The sequence below is a fragment of the Canis lupus genome, chromosome 21 (genome assembly GCF_048164855.1).
Source record: "Canis lupus baileyi chromosome 21, mCanLup2.hap1, whole genome shotgun sequence".
NCBI lineage: Eukaryota > Metazoa > Chordata > Mammalia > Carnivora > Canidae > Canis > Canis lupus.
In genome coordinates, this window is record NC_132858.1 from 3980296 (window position 1) to 3999044 (window position 18749).

At 45.9% G+C, this 18749-nt stretch overlaps 1 protein-coding gene across 1 annotated transcript in view; it reads left to right on the forward strand.

Moving 5' to 3' along the window:
* Positions 1-187: 187 nt before the first annotated feature.
* POLA2 (DNA polymerase alpha 2, accessory subunit) overlaps positions 188-18749 on the forward strand; it is a 28625-nt gene continuing 10063 nt past the window's right edge. Inside the window, exons 1-10 of the mRNA XM_072789881.1 lie at positions 188-670; positions 4754-4878; positions 5372-5451; positions 5592-5649; positions 10428-10534; positions 12666-12859; positions 13472-13560; positions 14983-15138; positions 15960-16022; positions 16764-16806. Coding sequence (XP_072645982.1) covers positions 592-670; positions 4754-4878; positions 5372-5451; positions 5592-5649; positions 10428-10534; positions 12666-12859; positions 13472-13560; positions 14983-15138; positions 15960-16022; positions 16764-16806 — 994 coding nt within the window. The 5' untranslated portion in view covers positions 188-591. The remainder of the gene's footprint in view (positions 671-4753; positions 4879-5371; positions 5452-5591; positions 5650-10427; positions 10535-12665; positions 12860-13471; positions 13561-14982; positions 15139-15959; positions 16023-16763; positions 16807-18749) is intronic.

Here is an 18749-nt window from a genome sequence, read left to right on the forward strand (position 1 = left end):
AGCCCTTCGCGCGCCGGAGCCCAGCTTTCGCGCCCTACGGGGCACAACTGCGCAGCCGCCGTAAGGCCGCCGGACCTCGGGGCCCGGACGCAGGGCGCGCGAGCCGCCGTATCGAAGTTTGTGCGCACGCGCCGGGAGACGCGGCGTCTGAGAACCGGAAGGAAGCTGGGGTGGGGGAGGGGTCGGGGGGGGCAGGGCTGAGTCCGTCTCGCGCATGCGCGCGCCTTGCAAACCGTTTGGCGGGTTTTTTCGGGTTGCTTTCTGATCTACGCAGTCTTTGAGATGCTCGACTGAAGTTTTCAGGAAACAGGACGTTCTCCCCAGAAGAGCGAGCTAACGAGATTTCTGCTTCCATCCTTCGGGCGTTTGGGGCTCCTCCCGCATTAGAAAGAAGTGTTTCTCCGTGACCGACGCCTGGGGCCTTCCGACCGCCGGAGGGCTTGGGCCGGTTGGTCCCCTTCAGTCGCGGCCTCCGCGAGGGTGAAAGGATCAGAGGAACCAGGGCCTGCGTATCAGTCTCCACGCCGTGAGTTCCTTGAATTCGGGTCCGAGCTCGGTGTGCCGGGCCCCCGGCCTCCCTCCTGGGTCACCATGAGCGTGTCCGCCCAGCGCCTGGTGGAGGAGTTGCAGATCTTCGACGTGGATTGCGAGGCGGCTTTGACCGACAAATGTGAGTCCCTCGCCCCCTTCCTGGACCCCAGCCGAGGTCCACGAGCCGCCCCGTGTTCCCAGTCTCCTAGAACCCAAAAGAGAACGCTTCCAGGTCTCCCTTCCCCTAGATCAGACACCTCTTGGTGGTCGAGAGATGAAGCATTCAACCAGGTTTTGAGATTTGGGATGTGGGGACTTTGAAATGTTTGCAGTGAACGGCTTGGATCCCAACTCAAGAATAAGAATATGAAGCACGACTTTAAATCAACGCAGTTTCAGAAAGGGGGAATTGGGACGTGCCAGGTTCACTACGCCCGGTGGCAGAGTTGGGAAATTATTTAAGCCTCCCTAACAGAACAAGAGATGTCAGTGTTTTGAAATGTCAGGGTTTTTTTTTTTTGTTTTTTTTTATTTATGATAGTCACAGAGAGAGGGGGTGGGGCAGAGACACAGAGAGAGGGAGAAGCAGGCTCCATGCACCGAGAGCCCGATGTGGGATTCGATCCCGGGTCTCCAGGATCGCGCCCTGGGCCAAAGGCAGGCGCTAACCCGCTGCGCCACCCAGGGATCCCGAAATGTCAGTTTTTAGTCCTGGCTACTCCCTTTCCAGTCTACACTTTAAACTTCTCCTGATCCATCACTTCTCATCAAAGCTGTTGGTGGCCTGTGCAAATATGAACCCTTGAGGTGGATTTTAGCTTTGGTAAAAACTTTGGGGAATTTGTCAGCTGTTTATAGAGGGAGAAACAAATGAGACTACCGGTGAACCCCAGTCTCCTTTCCTCAACTCCTGTGCTCTTACTGGTCACGCTGTGGGGCAGGAGATATTTGAAGCAGTGTCTTGGGAGATGTAGAGTTCTCAGTTTTAGAATTAGGATGAATGTGCACCTGCCTTAACCATCAACACTTTTAACTTCTTTTTTAATGTATAAAACCAGAATGCAAACACATTAACTTATTATAAGATACCAGAATACTCCAGGTTCTTATGCCCAGGGCATTCTTTCCCAAGATGCCGTTGCTTCCATCTCACAAAACTAGTTTGGCAGTGGTGTTGGAATTCCCTCTAGGCTTTGAATTCATAACCACTAACCTCAGTGGGACTTTTAACATTGCCCGGCAGACTGTATTTCTCTGGACTATTCCCTCTGCATGTTCTGGATGACTATTCCCCGCCTTCTCCTTTTAAAGTCCTTCTATCCCACTCAAGGCTGAAGTACTTCTTGTTTCACCAAGAAAGTAGAAACAATTAGAAAATTTCCATAGGGATCCCTGGGTGGCTCAGCGGTTTGGCGCCTGCCTTTGGCCCAGGGCGCAAACCTGGAGTCCCAGGATCGAGTCCCACGTCGGGCTCCCGGCATGGAACCTGCTTCTCCCTCTGCCTGTGTCTCTGCCTCTCTCTCTCTCTCTCCCTCTCTCTCTCTCTCTCTCTATCATAAATAAATCTTAAAAAAGAAAACTTCCATAAACTTCCACAAGAAACTATTAGAAAACTTCCATCATTACTTCTTCCCACCTACCTCTTCCGTCCTATTACAATGAATAAATTCTCCATATTCCTAGCAAAATCCAAACCCTCCACTCAAGTCCTAAATCCCGTTCCTTCTCAAGCCTTCTTAAGAACGTCACTCCAGGGCAGCCTGGATGGCTCAGCGGTTTAGCGCCTGCCTTCGGCCCAGGGTGTGATCCTGGAGACCCCGGTTTGAGTCCCACGTCGGGCTCCCTGCATGGAGCCTGCTTCTCCCTCTGCCTGTGTCTCTGCCTCTCTCTCTCTTTCTCTCTCTGTGTATCTCTCATGAATAAATAAATTTTAAAAATCTTAAAAAAAAAAAAGAACATCACTCCAGTAATTCTAACCTCTTACATATTTTCTACTTTTCTTGCTGTAAGAGTTTTTCTCCTAATAGTTTAGAAATGTGGTTTTTGCTCCGTTTTTAAAATGCCTGGGTGCCTCAGTGGTTGAGCATCTGCCTTTGGCTCGGGTCGAGATCCTGGGGTCCTGGGATCGAGTCCCACATCAGGCTCTCCACAGGGAACCTGCTTCTCCCTCTGCCTATGTCTCTGCCTCTATGTGTGTCTCTCATGAATAAATAAGTAAAATATTTTTTAAAAAATTAAATACTCTATTGAACCCACTCTCTCAGGGATCCCTGGATGGCACAGCGGTTTGGCGCCTGCCTTTGGCCCAGGGCGCGATCCTGGAGACCCGGGATCGAATCCCACGTCGGGCTCCCGGTTCATGGAGCCTGCTTCTCCCTCTACCTGTGTCTCTGCCTCTCTCTCTGTGTGACTATCATAAATAAATAAAAATTCAAAAAAAAAAAAAAAGAACTTTGAACCCACTCTCTCTTCCAGTTTTCTCCTCCCCAATTACAGCAGACCTGTTCAGAAGGATTGCCTGTATTTACTGTCTTCAAATTGTTCCCCCTTAAGCTCATTTCAGTGAGCTTTTTCTGCACCAGCACTTCGCTGAAATCGCTCCTTTCAAGGAGAGGACCTTAACCTAGCTAAACTCATGGTGAACTTTCAGTCCTCATCCGGGATTAGCATCATTTGACACCATTCATCATATCTTCTTTGAAACACATCCTTTTCTTAGCTTTTCAGACACTACACCTAGTTGTCCTCTCGTCTTGCTTGTCACCACTTCTCAGCCTCATCCTGAGTCCCAAATATACACACTTCCTTAGTTCTCTCACCTGGTCTCGTGGCTTTTCATCCCATGTGTTGCTAATAATTCCCAGGTGTATATCTTAACCTGGACCCCTTGCAAAACTGCAGGCTGGATATTGAATTGGCATCTCGAACTCCGTGTTCTTTTTTTTTTTTTCTTTTTTCCTTTTTAAAGAATTTATTTATTCACGAGAGACAGAGAGAGAGAGAGGCAGAGACACAGGCAAAGGGAGAAGCAGGCTCCGCACAGGGAGCCCAACGCAGGACTTGATCCTGGGTCCCCAGGATCATGCCCTGGGCCAAAGGCAGTGCTAAACCGCTGAGCCACTGGGGCTGCCCTCGAACTCTGTGTTCTAAAAGCTAAGCTCCTGTGTGTCCTCCCTCTCCTCACAGTGCTTCCTCCTCATACTTGGTGCTCAGGCCAAAAACAGCATCATCCTTGACCCCTATTCTTCTTCACATCAGCAAATCCCGCTGCCTTTACCCTCAGTATGCTTCCCATCTGAAATTCAACCACTTCTCCCCACCTCCACTGCCACCACCTTGATCCAAGCCACCGTCATTTCTCACCTGCATTTCTCCAGGGTTCTCTTAATTGGTCCCTTGGTCTTCCCTCATCACCTTCGTTCTGTGCTTAACATAGCATCTGGAGTGATCCTGTTGGGTGGAAGCTGGATCGTGTTACTGTTCCGCCTGAGTCCTCTAGTGTTTTCTAACTTTTCAGAGTACTAACCAGGGCAATTTCAGTGGCCAAAAATCTACACCCCCTTGATCCTTGAACTCATCTTTTTTTTTTTTTTTTTTTAAGATTTTATTTATTCATGAGAGACACAGAGAGAGGCAGAAATACAGGCAGAGGGAGAAGCAGGTTCCCTGCACGGGCTTGATTCCAGGACCTTGGGATCTTGACCTGAGCCAAAGGCAGATGCTCGACCATTGAGCCACTCAGGTGCCCCTCAAACTCTTCTGTCTTCTTCCATATTGCGTTCCAGCCATAGTAGCCTTGCTGACCTTGCCTCTGCCTCAGAATCTTTGCTTGAGAGCTCTTTCCCCAAATACTGCATGGCTCACTTCCAGTCTTCCACCTTCTCAGTGCAACCTTCCTTAATCGTTGTATTGAAAAGTACCAACCCTTGCCCCCAGCCCCCTTATCCCTTCCCAGCTTTATTTTTCTACGCAGCCCATTTAACCATCTAACATTCCACAGATTTTACCGACTTATTTTTCTGTCTCCAGTAGTAAGCTTTGGGGAGACAAGGATTCTTTTCTGTGCTGTTCACTGCCGCATTCTCATGTCTGGAACGGTGCCTGGCACTCGTGGGTGCCGACTAAACACTGACTGAAGAAATCGAGGATTGTTTTCACTTCTCATGGAGAAAGCTGCAGGAAATAAACGGACTCCTTACCTGCCCTGTTTTCCTTCTCGCAGTGGTAGAGCTGTGCATTCTGTATGGACAGAACGAGGAGGGAATGGTAGCTGAGCTTATAGCCTTCTGCACCAGCAAGCAGAAAGTTGGCCTTACTTCAGAGACACTGAACTCTTTTGAGCACGAGGTAAGAACAAAATTTAAGGAAACTAATATTGCAATTCTCCATTTCTGTTCCTGAGTGGAGGTGTGGCAATGTAGCATGCAAAGAGTATGGGCTTTAGAATCAGATCTGGACTCTGATCCCAGTGTGCACTTGGGCAAACTACTTAATATCTGTCCTGAGCCTCCGTTTCCTCTTCTGTTAGTCATTCTGATAACCCATGTTGTTTTATGGTTCCTGTAAGAATAAGGGAGAGCAGGTATAAAAACTGTAGGTCAGGTGGTAGGGCTTCAACAAATCATTGGTGGTGGTGGTAGATTTAAGTGGTTACAGACAGTCACAGCATAACTCTTCAGTTTTTAATCTGTCATGCATCTTCGTAACTTAATTCTTCCTTGGAGGAATTTTATATGTTAGATTATAATTTGAACCCCTGTTATTACATCATGGTCATGGAAAACACCCTCTCTGTTACTTGACTGTGGAATATTATATTCATTATCTTTTTATTCCTCAGTGTCTGAGCAAAAAATTGTCCAGAGCACCCCAGGATGGTGGGCATGCGGGAGCCAGAGACATTGTTTCCATCCAAGAGCTGTATCCTTTCCTGCTGTATTTTGTAATTGGTGTAATTTAAAAACAAATAACAAAAGTGCCTACTATTCAGATTTCTTATTTAATAAACCCTTACCTTAGATTTTGGGTGGAAATCTGTTTTCCTTGAGCACTCTTTGTAGAATCGAAGTGGAGGAAGAAGAAGAGAGCCTCTTGAACTCTTACACCACACCCTCTAAGGTGAGCATATGTTTGAAGATTGCTTTCTACCTAGTAGCACTTTTTTCTTTATTCTAAGAATATTATCACAATATTTGAAGTTCTGAGGGGAAAAGTAACCACCCATACTGTTCCTACTGTGTTTCCACTTAACACTCCTTCCTTTCCCATCACGGGCATAGCTGTGTTTATATAATGGCAGTCTTCGTGACCATATAGTTATCCTGCTTTTTTCAATGAGCATATCATAAAATGTTCATAAATACAATTTCTCCATAATTACTCTTTGTAAAAGTTGCAGAGTGTTGCATCAGGTGGAGGTGCTATAGCTAAATGATCCAGTTGTAGTGTTGGGTCCAAACATGAGAGGTAGGATAGGGAAGTGGAATAGTATTGATATCAAAGCCTGAGTCAAAAGACCTGGGTGACCTTGGGTGAGTCATTTTATCTCTCTGAGCTGTAATTTCCTTATCTCTAAAATCACAATGCTTTCATTCATTCACTGAGCAGCTGCTGTGTGCCGGGGCCTGGGTGGGCACTGTGTAAACAGTGGTGAATGAAATAGGCACAGCTAAGCTCTGCCCTCAAAAAGCTCCAAATTGTAGAAACTCATAAACATGGAATGAGCCTTAATTTTTCAAAGTAAGTTACATTGTGAGAAAGAAGATAAGTAGCTCTCGGTGCCTATAGAGAGCAAGAAAGCCAAAAACATGCTCCGTGAAGTTGTTGACACAAAACAGGTGCATATAACATTTTATGTGGACGTACTATAATTTTCCTTAGCTTAAAATTGAAGAGGTATAAAATCAACACTTGAGGGTGCCTGGGTGGCTTAGTCAATTAAGCATCTGACTTCGGCTCAGGCCATGATCCCCAAGTCCTGGTTTGGAGCCCTACATCAGGCTCCCTGCTCAATGGGGAGCCTGCTTCTCCTTCTCCACCCTGCTCATGCTCCCTCTCACTAGTTTTGTCTTTCTCTCAAATAAATAAATCTTAAAAAATAAAAGTCAACACTTGATATTCCCCCGAGAGCTGGCCCTGTCCTAGAGCCCATATCTCACTAAAAAGTGCTTCCATTCTTGGGTTTGCTAAGGCCAGGAACCTTAGAGACCTCTGAGTGTCCTCTCTCTCACACCCTTATTCATCTCATCCACCAGTCCTGTCAGCCCTCCTGGGATCCTGGCCCTCTCACCTTGTCCACTGGGACCTGGTAATGACAGGTCTTCTGAACACACTGTCTTCTTCCTTCCGAACGAGTGGGATAGCTTCCTATCCTGGCTTCATTCTGCTTTGTCCTCCTCTAAGCAATTCACACCACAGCCAGCCGTGGTTCCCCACTCCTTTCAAATGCAAGTCAGGCCAGGATTTTGCGCTCACACATCTCCACTGGCTCTCCCATCTTCCCTGACAACCTTCTGAGGGTGTGTAAGGGTCTTGAGTTGGCCTTGCTCCCTTGTCCACTTCCCACTTCTCATTCTGGTTTTCTTGCTGCTCTTCAAACACATCAGACACACATCCAACTCATCTGTCCCCTGTCTGAGGGAGCAGACCCCTTTCTCTTTCCCTCCTTTGTTTTCTTTTCTTGCTTTATTTTTCTCTGGAACTTAGTACCATGAAACATGTTATATATTTGCTATTTTGTTTAACCTGCCACTCTCTGTGGGAAAGAAAGCTCCCTGAGGGCAGGTGTTGCTCTACTAGCTGCTCTTTTCCCAGAGCCTGGCACTTTAATCATTGCAGGATAGACCTTCTGAATAAGACCGGTTGCTTTTTCCCTAACCAGCGTCAACCAGAATCACAGAACCTAGTGAGACTGCCACATGTAGATCTGATTGACAACTTCCCAGCTCCAGAATTTGTGATTTGTCTGTATATCCAGTGTCAATCATGTTCCTGGGTACAGACTCATGGTAATCTAACTCTGAGTAGAATGACACATAGGTCAGATATAAATTGACTTCATTTACTGTGGAAGTATATGCCCTTCCGATGATGGAAATACCACCCTGAGGGCGCCCATTCCCGCCACAGAGGAGTTTAGGAGGCTCAGTTATGGATCACATTTGGTGACCAGGCAATCAGTTAAGTGAGTCGGTTCAAAAGGAGCAAACAATATGAAATACGTGTCTGAAGCTCAGAGGAGACCATGTGAGTCTGACCTAGAGAAACATAAAATACTAGAACAGTATCTATCACATGGAAACTGCTCAGTCATCATTAGGCCACACATCAATGGCCTCTGACAAAGGAGTCATATTGCCAAATATTGGCCTTTGACACACAAACAGTGCTGCACAAGACTGCCAGACCCTCGTCAGGTTTTCAGAACAGGTCAGTGAGCCTGTGGCATAGAGGCGAGTGTTCCAGTGGCCTTACCTTATCATCATTAAATATTTGACTTGTGCAGTTGATAGCTATTCTTTTGCTTCCATGCTCACCATAAATCCCCTGGTGATAATTTGGCTTTCCACATGTCCTGCCTGACACGGAGGGAATGTGCTAGCCTGCGGATTTGAGGTTCCTGTGCCACCAGCATTATATTTCTAGTAAATTAATAAACTGGCAACCTGGGCTATAATTTGGGTTTTTGTGTGGCATGAGAATGTGCTTACCCTGGGATATGAGACTATGATACCCTTGGTCGCTGTACTTCTCACTACAAGGGAGTAGGCTGGCATGTAGTGCTAATAGCAAGTCTCATGAGATTGGTTAGAACGAGTGCATCCCTGAGAAGCATAACTGGAGTTGGTTTGTTGACACTATCAGGTTTCACTGCGAGGGCTGCAGTCAAGGGCAGTGAAATGGCACCATCTCCCAGAGTGCCATCCTCTTGCCATGTCCTGGGAGACAGACTTTCTTTCTCTTGGAATGCTCCCACACAACCTTGGCCCTAGCATTTGACAGCCCCTGTGTATTACAAGAATCGTTTACGAAAATAGTTTGAGAAACTATGTCAAAACCATAAAATTTTAACCATCCGTTGGCCTAGTAATTGTCTCTAGTCAGAATGTCTCCTAAAGAAATAATCCAGGGGATCCCCGGGTGGCTCAGCGATTTAGCACCTGCCTTCGGCCTAAGGCGTGATCCTGGAGTCCTGGGATCAAGTCCCACATCTGGCTCCCAGTATGGAGCCTGCTTCTCCTTATTCCTGTGTCTCTGCCTCTCTCTCTGCATCTCTCATGAATAAATAAAATCTAAAAAAAAGAAAGAAAGAAAAAGAAAGAAAGAATGAATGCAAATTATGTGAGGGGCTATCCACATGAAGATGGGCATCTTCACTCATCTTTACCTCGTGAAGATTGGGCATCTATAATCACCCAAAATTACAAGCATTCCATACATCCACGGGGTAGAGAAGTAGTTATGTAAGCTACTATATGTATTAATTTAATTACAGCCACTACAAAGGACAAAGGTTGGGATCCCTGGGTAGAGCAGTGGTTTGGCGCCTGCCTTTGGCCCAGGGCGCGATCCGGGAGACCCTGGATCGAATCCCACATCGGGCTCCCAGTGCATGGAGCCTGCTTCTCCCTCTGCCTGTGTCTCTGCCTCTCTCTCTCTCTCTGTGTGACTATCGTAAATAAATAAAAATTAAAAAAAAAAAAGGACAAAGGTTGTGACAATGTGGGAAAGTGTTCATGGTTAATACAGCATGAAAAAAAATCAGTATATGTAATATTCAAATAAAGGGTTATTATACTTAAACTAAGATTGTAAGTATTAGAAATTATATTTTTTTAATTGGAAAACTATAAAAACACTAGAAAAGAGTATTTAAAAATAGTTATGAGAGTGGTAGCATAAGGATCTTTGTAAGACCTAATACCCATCCTGGCTACTTGATGGTCTGGAGCCCGTTCTCTTGTGTTCTGTTCCCAGTCATCACCAGCAGGCAGCTGTGGTGGCAGAACTTACGTACGCAGCCAGGGGGAGCCCAAGGGCAGGGAATCCTCTGCACACCAGCTGGCCTCCTGGTTGTGGTCCCAGCAAAGATTTTATCTTGGCTCTGCCACAGCCAGCTATCCTAGACTATGGGAAGCACTAGACCTCTGAGCTGTGGGCTTCATCCTCCATCCCGGGCACACCTTTGGATTCTTGTTAATGAGCAAAAGCCAGAAAACAGAAGTGACCATCAATGAGGTGTTTGCTAAATAGTCAAACCAAGAGCTCAGCTGTGCCATCTGCCTGGAGTCGTTCCCTTCTCTAATTTTGAAAACGAGCAGTGGACTTTGCCAAAATGAGTAGTAACGTGATCCCATCCCTCCTCAGGAAAATATGTCTGCCCAGGTCAAAACTCACAGCTGTTCTAAAGCAAAAGGAGAGAGACAGAAAGTGACCATGTGAACAATTTGACAGCACGGATTGCCTTCTGGGAAATGTTGATACTTTTTCATAATTGCCCTCAAAATGAGGACAGGACTCCAATGGATTTGGTGATAGCCACTAAAGATTTCTGAAGGGATTATGTTTAGAGATGGGGCCTTAAGAAGAGAACCAGCTGGGATGCCTGGGTGGCTCAGTGGTTGAGCATTTGCCTTTGGCTCAGGGTGTGATCCCGGGATTCCAGGATCGAGTCCCACATCGGGCTCCCTGCATGGAGCCTGCTTCTCTCTCGCCTGTGTCTCTGCCTCTCTTTCTCTCATGAATAAATAAATAAAATCTTTGAGGGGGGGGGGAAAAGGAAGAAAACCAGCACAGTCTTTCCTTGGACCCCATGCTTTTCTTCCTCAGGGACTGTACACTCAGGTAGTAACCCAGGTCTGCAGTGACTGGGCTCTTATTTTCTGTTTTGTTCCTAGGGTTCTCAGAAGCGAGCTATCACCACCCCAGAAACACCCCTAACAAAAAGGACCATGTCTACTCGGAGTCCCCATCAACTCCTCTCGCCTTCAAGTTTCTCTCCAAGGTATGGATCTGCATGAATCCAGCTGCCAGACGGCAGGCCTGCTTTCCCCTTTCTGTGGTGGTCAGGTGGCTGACCCCGCAGTGTGACAGTCTCCATGCAGGTGCCTCTGCGGTGCCTGCCTCCAGAGCCTCTTGCTCTCTGCCCTCCCTCCCTACCTTCTCCTGTGTGGAAAATCCCCATGTTTTGCAGCAGTTAAGGAAACTCATTTTCCACCCAGTTTTCTGGGGTTCATTTCCTAGATCAGGAACTGATATCTTCTCTAGAAAACAACCTGTCTATTCACAAGTCTGGGAGTCTCAGGAGTCTTGCCAGTAGAGACAAATAGGTTTCTGCCTGCCTCTGGTAGTTTGGTGTTGTTGGGTTTCTTCCCTTCTTCCTCCCCCTTTTCACCAACGGTATCTATTTTTCAGAAAGTAAAGCACGTACCTGTGTTCATCATGTCATGTAACCTGTTTATTGTCCCTCTCTCAGGTTACAACTAGTTTCTGAGAGTTGGCAAGTCACTGTGAATCTACAAAGACTTAATTGGCATTTTTTCCCTGCTGCCACTTCTGCCCATAAATCCACAAAGATCACCGGTGATGTTTTTTTGAAATCCATAAATGACATGTCTTCTGTTAGAGAATTCCATGGGTGAGGGCCCTGCCGAGTAGAAGAAAGGTTTGGTGCTGCCACACCAGGATGAGGCTAAGGAACTGTCAGCATTAACCATTTAGGGATATGCTACCAGGAGTCACTGCCTATATTGTGGGCCACTTCTAGACGAAGCAGAGCTTTAGATTTCCCAGCTTTGTCACTGTAGAAAGGAGGGGATAGCAGTCATACCATACAAGTGGTCGTGGGATTCAGAAGGACGGGTTTCTCTAGCTTGGTCCCCTGCTACTTTGGGGAGCTTTCAGACTGGTTTTGGAAGCGAGCTTTCCAGACATAGGAGGGCATCTTTGAAACTGGATGGGTAGAGGATGGTTCTCATCCCCTGAACCAGCGCCATTCCAGAAACTTCATTTCACTAAAGGGCCGGCCGTCTTAGCTGTCCCATGGAGCTGCTTTGGGAGGAGCTCAGAGAAGTCGCAGTATGCTGCCTAGGCACTTTTTAATGCACGCTAATAAAGCTGACATCAGAAACTGGTTTTGTAATTTATGAAAGTAACTTCTAAATTATTCAGGTAGAGGCAGCACTGGAGATGGAGATCATTAGTGGAGCTCATTTTCCGCAGCCTCTGTGGACAGGAGAGGTGATGGCACCAGTGGCAGTACTGCCCACATAAAACTCGTTCCTGCAGACTCCCAGTGCACAAAGTGCAGACTGTTTGGAGGAGACCTCTCTGTAAGCGACATCCACAGCCAGAGGATGAGGTGCCCTCACTACCTTCCTAGGAGCTCAGCGACGTTCATGGGTCCCTATTGACCAGTCAGTGCATGGAAATACAAGAACTTGTCAGTTGAGCCTTGGAGAATGGGAATGTTTGTTCACCAGCCAACTGAATTCATTCCATCTCCACCTCCACAGACACTGGGAAAAGTTGATTAATTGTTCTTAACTTCATTTTATTGTGTCTACCTTGAACTATATTGTTAAGTATTATAGATCCACAGCAGCTTTGGGCTTATCCACAGCCAGGCTCTCATGTTATTCTAATAAATGGTATAAAAAAAAAAAAAAATCATCAGAGAGGCGCCTGGGTGGCTGAGTCAGTTAAGCATCTGCCTTAAACTCAGGTCATGATCCCGAGAACCTAGGATCGAGCCCCTCTCCCCCTGCCCTTCCCCCTCTCGTGTTCTCTCTTTCTCTTTCTCTCTCTCAAATAAATAATCTTTAAAAAATTTATAAGAAAGAAAAGAAAGTGGAACTTGAAACTTTTTAATCCATTCAGTTTGGTTTGGTTTTGCTTTGTTTAGTTGTAAGCCAGGAGAAAGCCGTTTAAAATATGTCTCTGTCTCTAAACTTAAACTCATTCCTGAAATTCCTTAAAGGTTGGTATGTCCAGCCCCATTAAGTTGATTAGATTTATAAAATGTGAGGCCAGCTTGACATTCCTCCAATCCCCATTTCTAAAAGGTAACCTTATTTTATTCCCCTCTCTCATTAGATAGGAATACAGTAATGCTTATATGTTTTGCTTCCAATCAGTGCTACTCCCTCTCAGAAATACAGCTCAAGAAATAACCGAGGAGAAGTGGTTATCTCCTTTGGCTCAGCACAGGGAGTGTCTTGGTCTGGAAGAGGAAGGGCCAGCAACATCAGCCTGAAGGTCCTAGGGTGTCCAGAATCACTAACTGGGAGCTACAAATCAATGTTTCAGAAACTTCCAGATATCCGAGACGGTAATTGTTTTTCTTTTTGCAACTCTGGAGAATATAAAACTACCTAGAAAGGTCTAGAGTGAGTAACAAAGCTTCAGCTAGGCTGGTAGAACAAGTTCCAAGGTTGCCTTTGAATACAGAGTTGGTAGATGTCCTCCAGATGCCCCTAGAAGTGGAAGGACATGAGGTGACCCTCTCAGTAATTCTACCAAGTCACTTTGCTTCCCTAAAGAAAAAGCGCAGAACATTTTCCAGTGACAACCATTTGAACTGTGTAAAAGAAGCCAAATAAAGTCAAAGACATTTTTGGTTTCTTCCTTGTAAAGAATGGAAGATTCTCTAGATTGGACTTGACTCCCCCTAAACCTCACTGATGACCGGAGTAAAGGGAAGGCTGGGCTGTGGGCATCTGTGCTGACTCTAGGAGATTGTGCCCCATGATCCATGGCCAAATGGAAAGCCAGCTCCCACAACCAAATATTGGTAGATTGGCTAGGGCTTTAGAAAGTGGTCCTGGGCACCCTCCTGCTTCTGTAAAATGACTGATTGCAGTATTTTACAATGCACTGTATCTTCTCCTCTTGGCAAGTGAAATGTTCTAAACATAGTACTTTTTCCCCTCTGGGCTTTCAGTTCTGACCTGTAAGATAGAGGAGCTTGGCAGCGAACTGAAGGAACATTACAAGATTGAGGCTTTTACTCCTGTTCTGGTCCCAGCTCAGGTAAGAATTGTTCTCATAGTCCTTCCTAATTAATTTTGTATTTTTAAACTGATGGTAAAAAAAAAGGTATCCTTGCTTCGTTTTTCATTTCTTGTCTTCATTCTAGTGAGAATATCTATCTTGGTCAAATTTTGTAAAATGGATCCTTCTGAAGAAAGACTTAGAAGTGCTCTCTGGTTTTGTGATCAGAGATGACCATTTTCTTTGCATATTTTTTTTAAGATTCTATTTATTCATGAGAGAGAGAGAGGTAGAGACATAGGCAGAGGGAGAAGCAGGCTCCATGCAGGGAGTCCAACGTGGGACTCGATCCCAGGACTCTAAGATCATGCCCTGAGCCAAAGGCAGACACTTAACCACTGAGCCACCCAGGCATCCCTTCTTGGCATTTGGATTAGGGTCTTGCACATAGCAGAGACTGAGGCGAGACAGGTAACTCCCTAGAGATGCTCTACAAATAGAAGCGTTTGGTTACCAGGATATGAGGACAACAGCAAGCGTAGGGCTTCCAAAAACAGTGACTCATAGTCTCTCCCCCAGTTTGGTTTCTGTCCTTTATAGATCAACTGTTGCCAGTAGTATCTTTAATTGTAGTTTAATCTGGCATATGTTCCAGTGCTTTCTCCCTGAAACATTTTTCTAATCCAAAGGGAAATGTGTTCTAGAAGATTCCTTAAGTTACCTCTGTCATTGTTTACATTCAGAGAAGATTCACCATAGGCAAAACCATGTCATGTAAGGAAGTTTATGAGGAATTGGGAAGAAATGGTGGAGTGGAGGCAGGGATGTTCAGTCTTGTGGGAAAAGATTAGACTTCCTCAGTCTGCCCCCCAGGAGTGGGAACAGGATAGAGGAAGCCACAGGGAAAGAACTTTCAGCTCAATTTAAAGAACTTCCTGTTAAGAGACAATATGACGTGTAGTTAAGAATATGGCTCTGGAACCAAACTTCAAACCCAGACTTCACCCAGTCTCTGACCTTAACTAAATTATGTAACCTGTTGCTGATTTTTCTTTCATAAAATGGGTACAATAGTAGTATCCAACTCACTGTTGTTATGAAGATTAGACAAGTTTACACACATAAGTCTTTAGAACAGTGCCTGGTACTCAGCTCAATAGACGTGAGCTATTGATGGTTAAAACTATCCAGAGATGCAGTGGGCTGCCTTGGATTACAAGGACCTAGTTTCCCTTCACTAGAGATGCCCAAGTTTAGATGACCACTTAGAAAGGCTCAAGCACCTGGTGGGCAGGCAGACCAGATGCCCTGAGTCCCTGATGGTACTTGTCAATATGTCATTATGATGCCCCACCAAAAAAACCTTTCCTGCTTGGGGTTTGCTATGCTGTTCGTTCTGTCGACTCCAGATTTTGAGCTCCTATCCCAAAGACGGTCATTCTCATGTCACACCTTCGGCAGGAGCCTGTCATTCTGCTGGGCCAGATTGGCTGTGATACCAATGGGAAGCTGAATAGCAAGTCAGTGATTCTTGAGGGAGACCGGGAACATTCCTCAGGGGCCCAGATTCCAGTGGATTTATCTGAGCTCAAAGAATATTCTCTGTTTCCCGGACAGGTGAGATGAGGTGTGCTGTTTACTCTATACTGTATGTGGTGGGCGGGGGTAGGATGAGCCATTTCATCACTGGCTGCCTCTTACTTTCATCCTGTGGTACCATGAGGTGTGGCCGGAGCCCAGGCTCAAGAGCAGACAGCCAAGTAGGAATTCCAGCTTGCCTGGAGTGCTCTGACCTCAGCTCTGGGATCTGCTGCCCAGTTCAGACTTTAACTCCACCCCCACGGAGTGTATCATTCTGGCCACATTGCTTATCCTCTCTTAAGTCAGAGTGTCTTCATCTCTAAAATGGGAATAATAATTCTTACCTCATAGGATTGTTGCAAAAAATTAGATCGTCCATATAGCACATAATTGTTCTTACTAATACATCCCTCCCTTAATTTGTTTTCTAGGAAAATACCCCCAAGTCTATAATTATAAAATGACATAGATGGACTTAGTACTTAATATACTTTTTTTAAAGATTTAATTTATTTCTTTGAGAGAGTGCTCACACAAGCTGAGGGAGGGGCAGAGGGAGAGGGAGAAGCAGGCTCCCTGCTGAGCATAGAGCCTAATGATATGACTTGATCCCAGGACCCTGAGATCATGACCTGAACCGAAGGCAGACTCTTAACCAACAGAGCCACCCAGGTGCCCCTTAATAAAGTAAAGTAGCCCCCACGTGGGGCTCAACCTCATGACCCCAGGATCAAGAGTCCCATGTTCTACCCACTGAGCCAGCCAGGCACCCCAGTACTTAATACTTTTTAACTATATCAAAATAGTTCATTGCCTACTTTTTGTTTATCTTCCTTGTTCTGCTTCTTGTCCTTCAGGTTGTAATTATGGAAGGCATCAACACGACAGGTAGAAAACTTGTTGCCACCAAACTCTACGAGGTACCACAGTGGTTGCCCCACCTCCCTCCTGCTTTGCTGCAGGCACAGTGTGTACAGTTCTGTCTGTCCTGGAAACTCAGAAGAGCCTATTTATTTGCTTCTCAATTCTCTGTAGAATGGGAAGCTACCTCTAGGCCCCCTTGCAAATCATTTCTGTAAAGGGCCCTACAGTAAAAACTTCAGGCTTTACAGGCCATATGGTCTCTGTCACAATGACCCAGCTCTCCCATGGTAGCACAGAAGAGCCATAAGCAGCCTGTAAACCAATGAGTGTGGCTGTGTGCCAGTAAAATTTGATTTATGAAAACCGGCAGTAGCCAGATAGGGCCCAGGTTTACCAGGCAATAGTCTTCCACAGATTTTCAAATAACATGAGCAAAAGTAGCAGATTCCCTTCTTTCTGGTCCTTGCCTGGTGATACTGATACTTCGGGTACCTGTGTCCTCCCACCTTTTGCTGGGTGTCATGAGTTTAGCCATGACCTCCCATCACTTGGGTTTCTTTGCCACTCTGAACCACATAGAAAAATGGCAGGCACCATGGGTTCTGTGAGGTTTTAGTTCCAGGGAGAAAGGCTGAGACTTCCTTCCGTATCTCAGCTCTTCCCCACCACCCTCCCCACCTGCAGATGCTATCTCCCCCCACCTCCAGTTCAGGCCCCTCCTTCCCCCCCCCCCTTTTTTTTAACTGAAGGCTGTACCTGGAGTTAAAACTCAGTGTAACTTTTCTCCTGTTTTCAAGGGCTTGCCGCTTCCATTTTATCAGCCCACTGAGGAGGATGGAGGTAAGTTTGGGTTTAAACATTGTTTTGCTATCAGTAAGTGTGGTAGATAAGGGTCCAGGTTCCTTGGACCCTGAGAAAGCTGCAAGAGCTGCCTGGGAGCACCTCAGTGGAGCTGGGGGAGGGGGTGGAAGTGGACATCAAATGGGTGGCTTCACAGGCCCTTCATGGAAGGCCAGGGTCCAAGCCTGGTGAATGTTGCCACCCGAGTTCTGGCTACACAAGGCATGCCATCTGTGTCTAGAAGTTTTTCCTTTATAAAAGGAAAAATAGGAATAATTTTATTTATTTTTTATTTTATTTTTTTAAGTTCTATTTATTCATGAGAGACACAGAAAGAGAGGTAGAAACATAGGCAGAGGTAGAAGCAGGCTCCCTGTGGGGAGCCCAATGTGGGACTTGATCCCAGGACCCCAGGGAGAAAGCAGATGCTCAACCACTGAGCCACAGGCATCCCAGGAACAGTTTTAAAAAGAGTTTCTTTCAATGCACTGTGGTATCCTGGACAGGATCCTAGAAAAGGGACATTTGTGGAAAAGCTAGTGACCTCCAAATAGTCAAGAGTTAAGAGTAATGAGCCAGCATTAATTTCTTCATTTTGGTTTGTTTTTTAAAGATTTATTTATATTAGGGGGGGCACATGCTCACATGGGGGGGAGGGGACACCTGACATAGGGCTTGATCTCATCACCCTGAGATCATGACCTGAATTGAAATCAAGAGTCAGACACTTAACCAATGGAGCCACCCAGGCACCCCTGGATTCATTTTGACAAATGCACCCTAGTCAAGCAGGATACTGGCATAACTTGGTATTATCTTTGCAACTTTCCTACATTTCTAAAGTTATTCCAAAATAAAAAGTTTATTAAAAAATCAGACAAATTGCTGGGGCACCTGGGTGACCCAGTTGCTTAAGCATCTGACTTCAGCTTGGGTCATGATCTTGGGGGGGAGGGGTCACTGCTCAGTGAGGAGTCTGCTTCTCCCTCTCCCTCTGGCACTGCCACTTCCCCTGCCCCCGCGCTCACATGCTACTCTCTCAAATGAATGAATAAAATCTTAATTTTAAAAAGTTAAGTTTCCAAGGAAGCCGAGAGTTATTTGGTTACTAATGTAGATGGGAAAGGACAAAAAAATTTTTTTAACAGACTGCTTCAAAATAATTCAAAGTGTTTTTGAAAGCAAAGCAGAAGATTGTTGAGGACTCGCGATGAGATGGCCGACACTAGGGTATGTCAACACTCTATGCACAGTAACAGTGTGTGAGGTCATTCTTGGAGGTGACCTAGAATCGGGAATGAAATTTAGGTTTATGAATTTGCACATTGCATCAGAAGATCCGTGTTTCTGGCAAAGAGAGGAGTGTGATGGCATTAGATCCACTTCAGGTGGTAGAACAAAACTGATGTGGCTGAGATGCCCAGAGCCGCAGCTGTGTGCCAGGGGAAGCAGTTGAGTAAGTTATTAGCAAACATTTTTGACCGAGGTACTGAGCTAGGCATTCATGGAGACACAGAATAAGATGTGGACCCTCTTCTGCTGGCACTTGCTTTACTCCAGGGTTTACATCTCCTATGGGCTTCTCAGAACCAAATTGAACTTTGTCCCCTGCCCCAGAGGTGCATGAAATGGACTCCTCCCCTGAACTCTTGATTTCACTTCCTGATATTCCTGCTCTGGTAGACAAGTAATAGCCTAATCCTGGGAGCGTGTGACTCTGTTGCTTTATATAGCAAAAGGGGCTTCGCAGGTATGCTTCAGTTAAGAACCTTGAGATGGGGATCATCCTAGATTGTCCACGTGGGCTCGTTGTCATCACAAGGGTCTTTATAAGGGGGAGGACAGAATGATCCACGTCAAAGATAGAAATAGTAGGCTGCTGGCTGTGGAGATGGTGGGGAGGGGTCATGAGTTGAGAAATGCAAGTGGCTTCTAGATGCTGG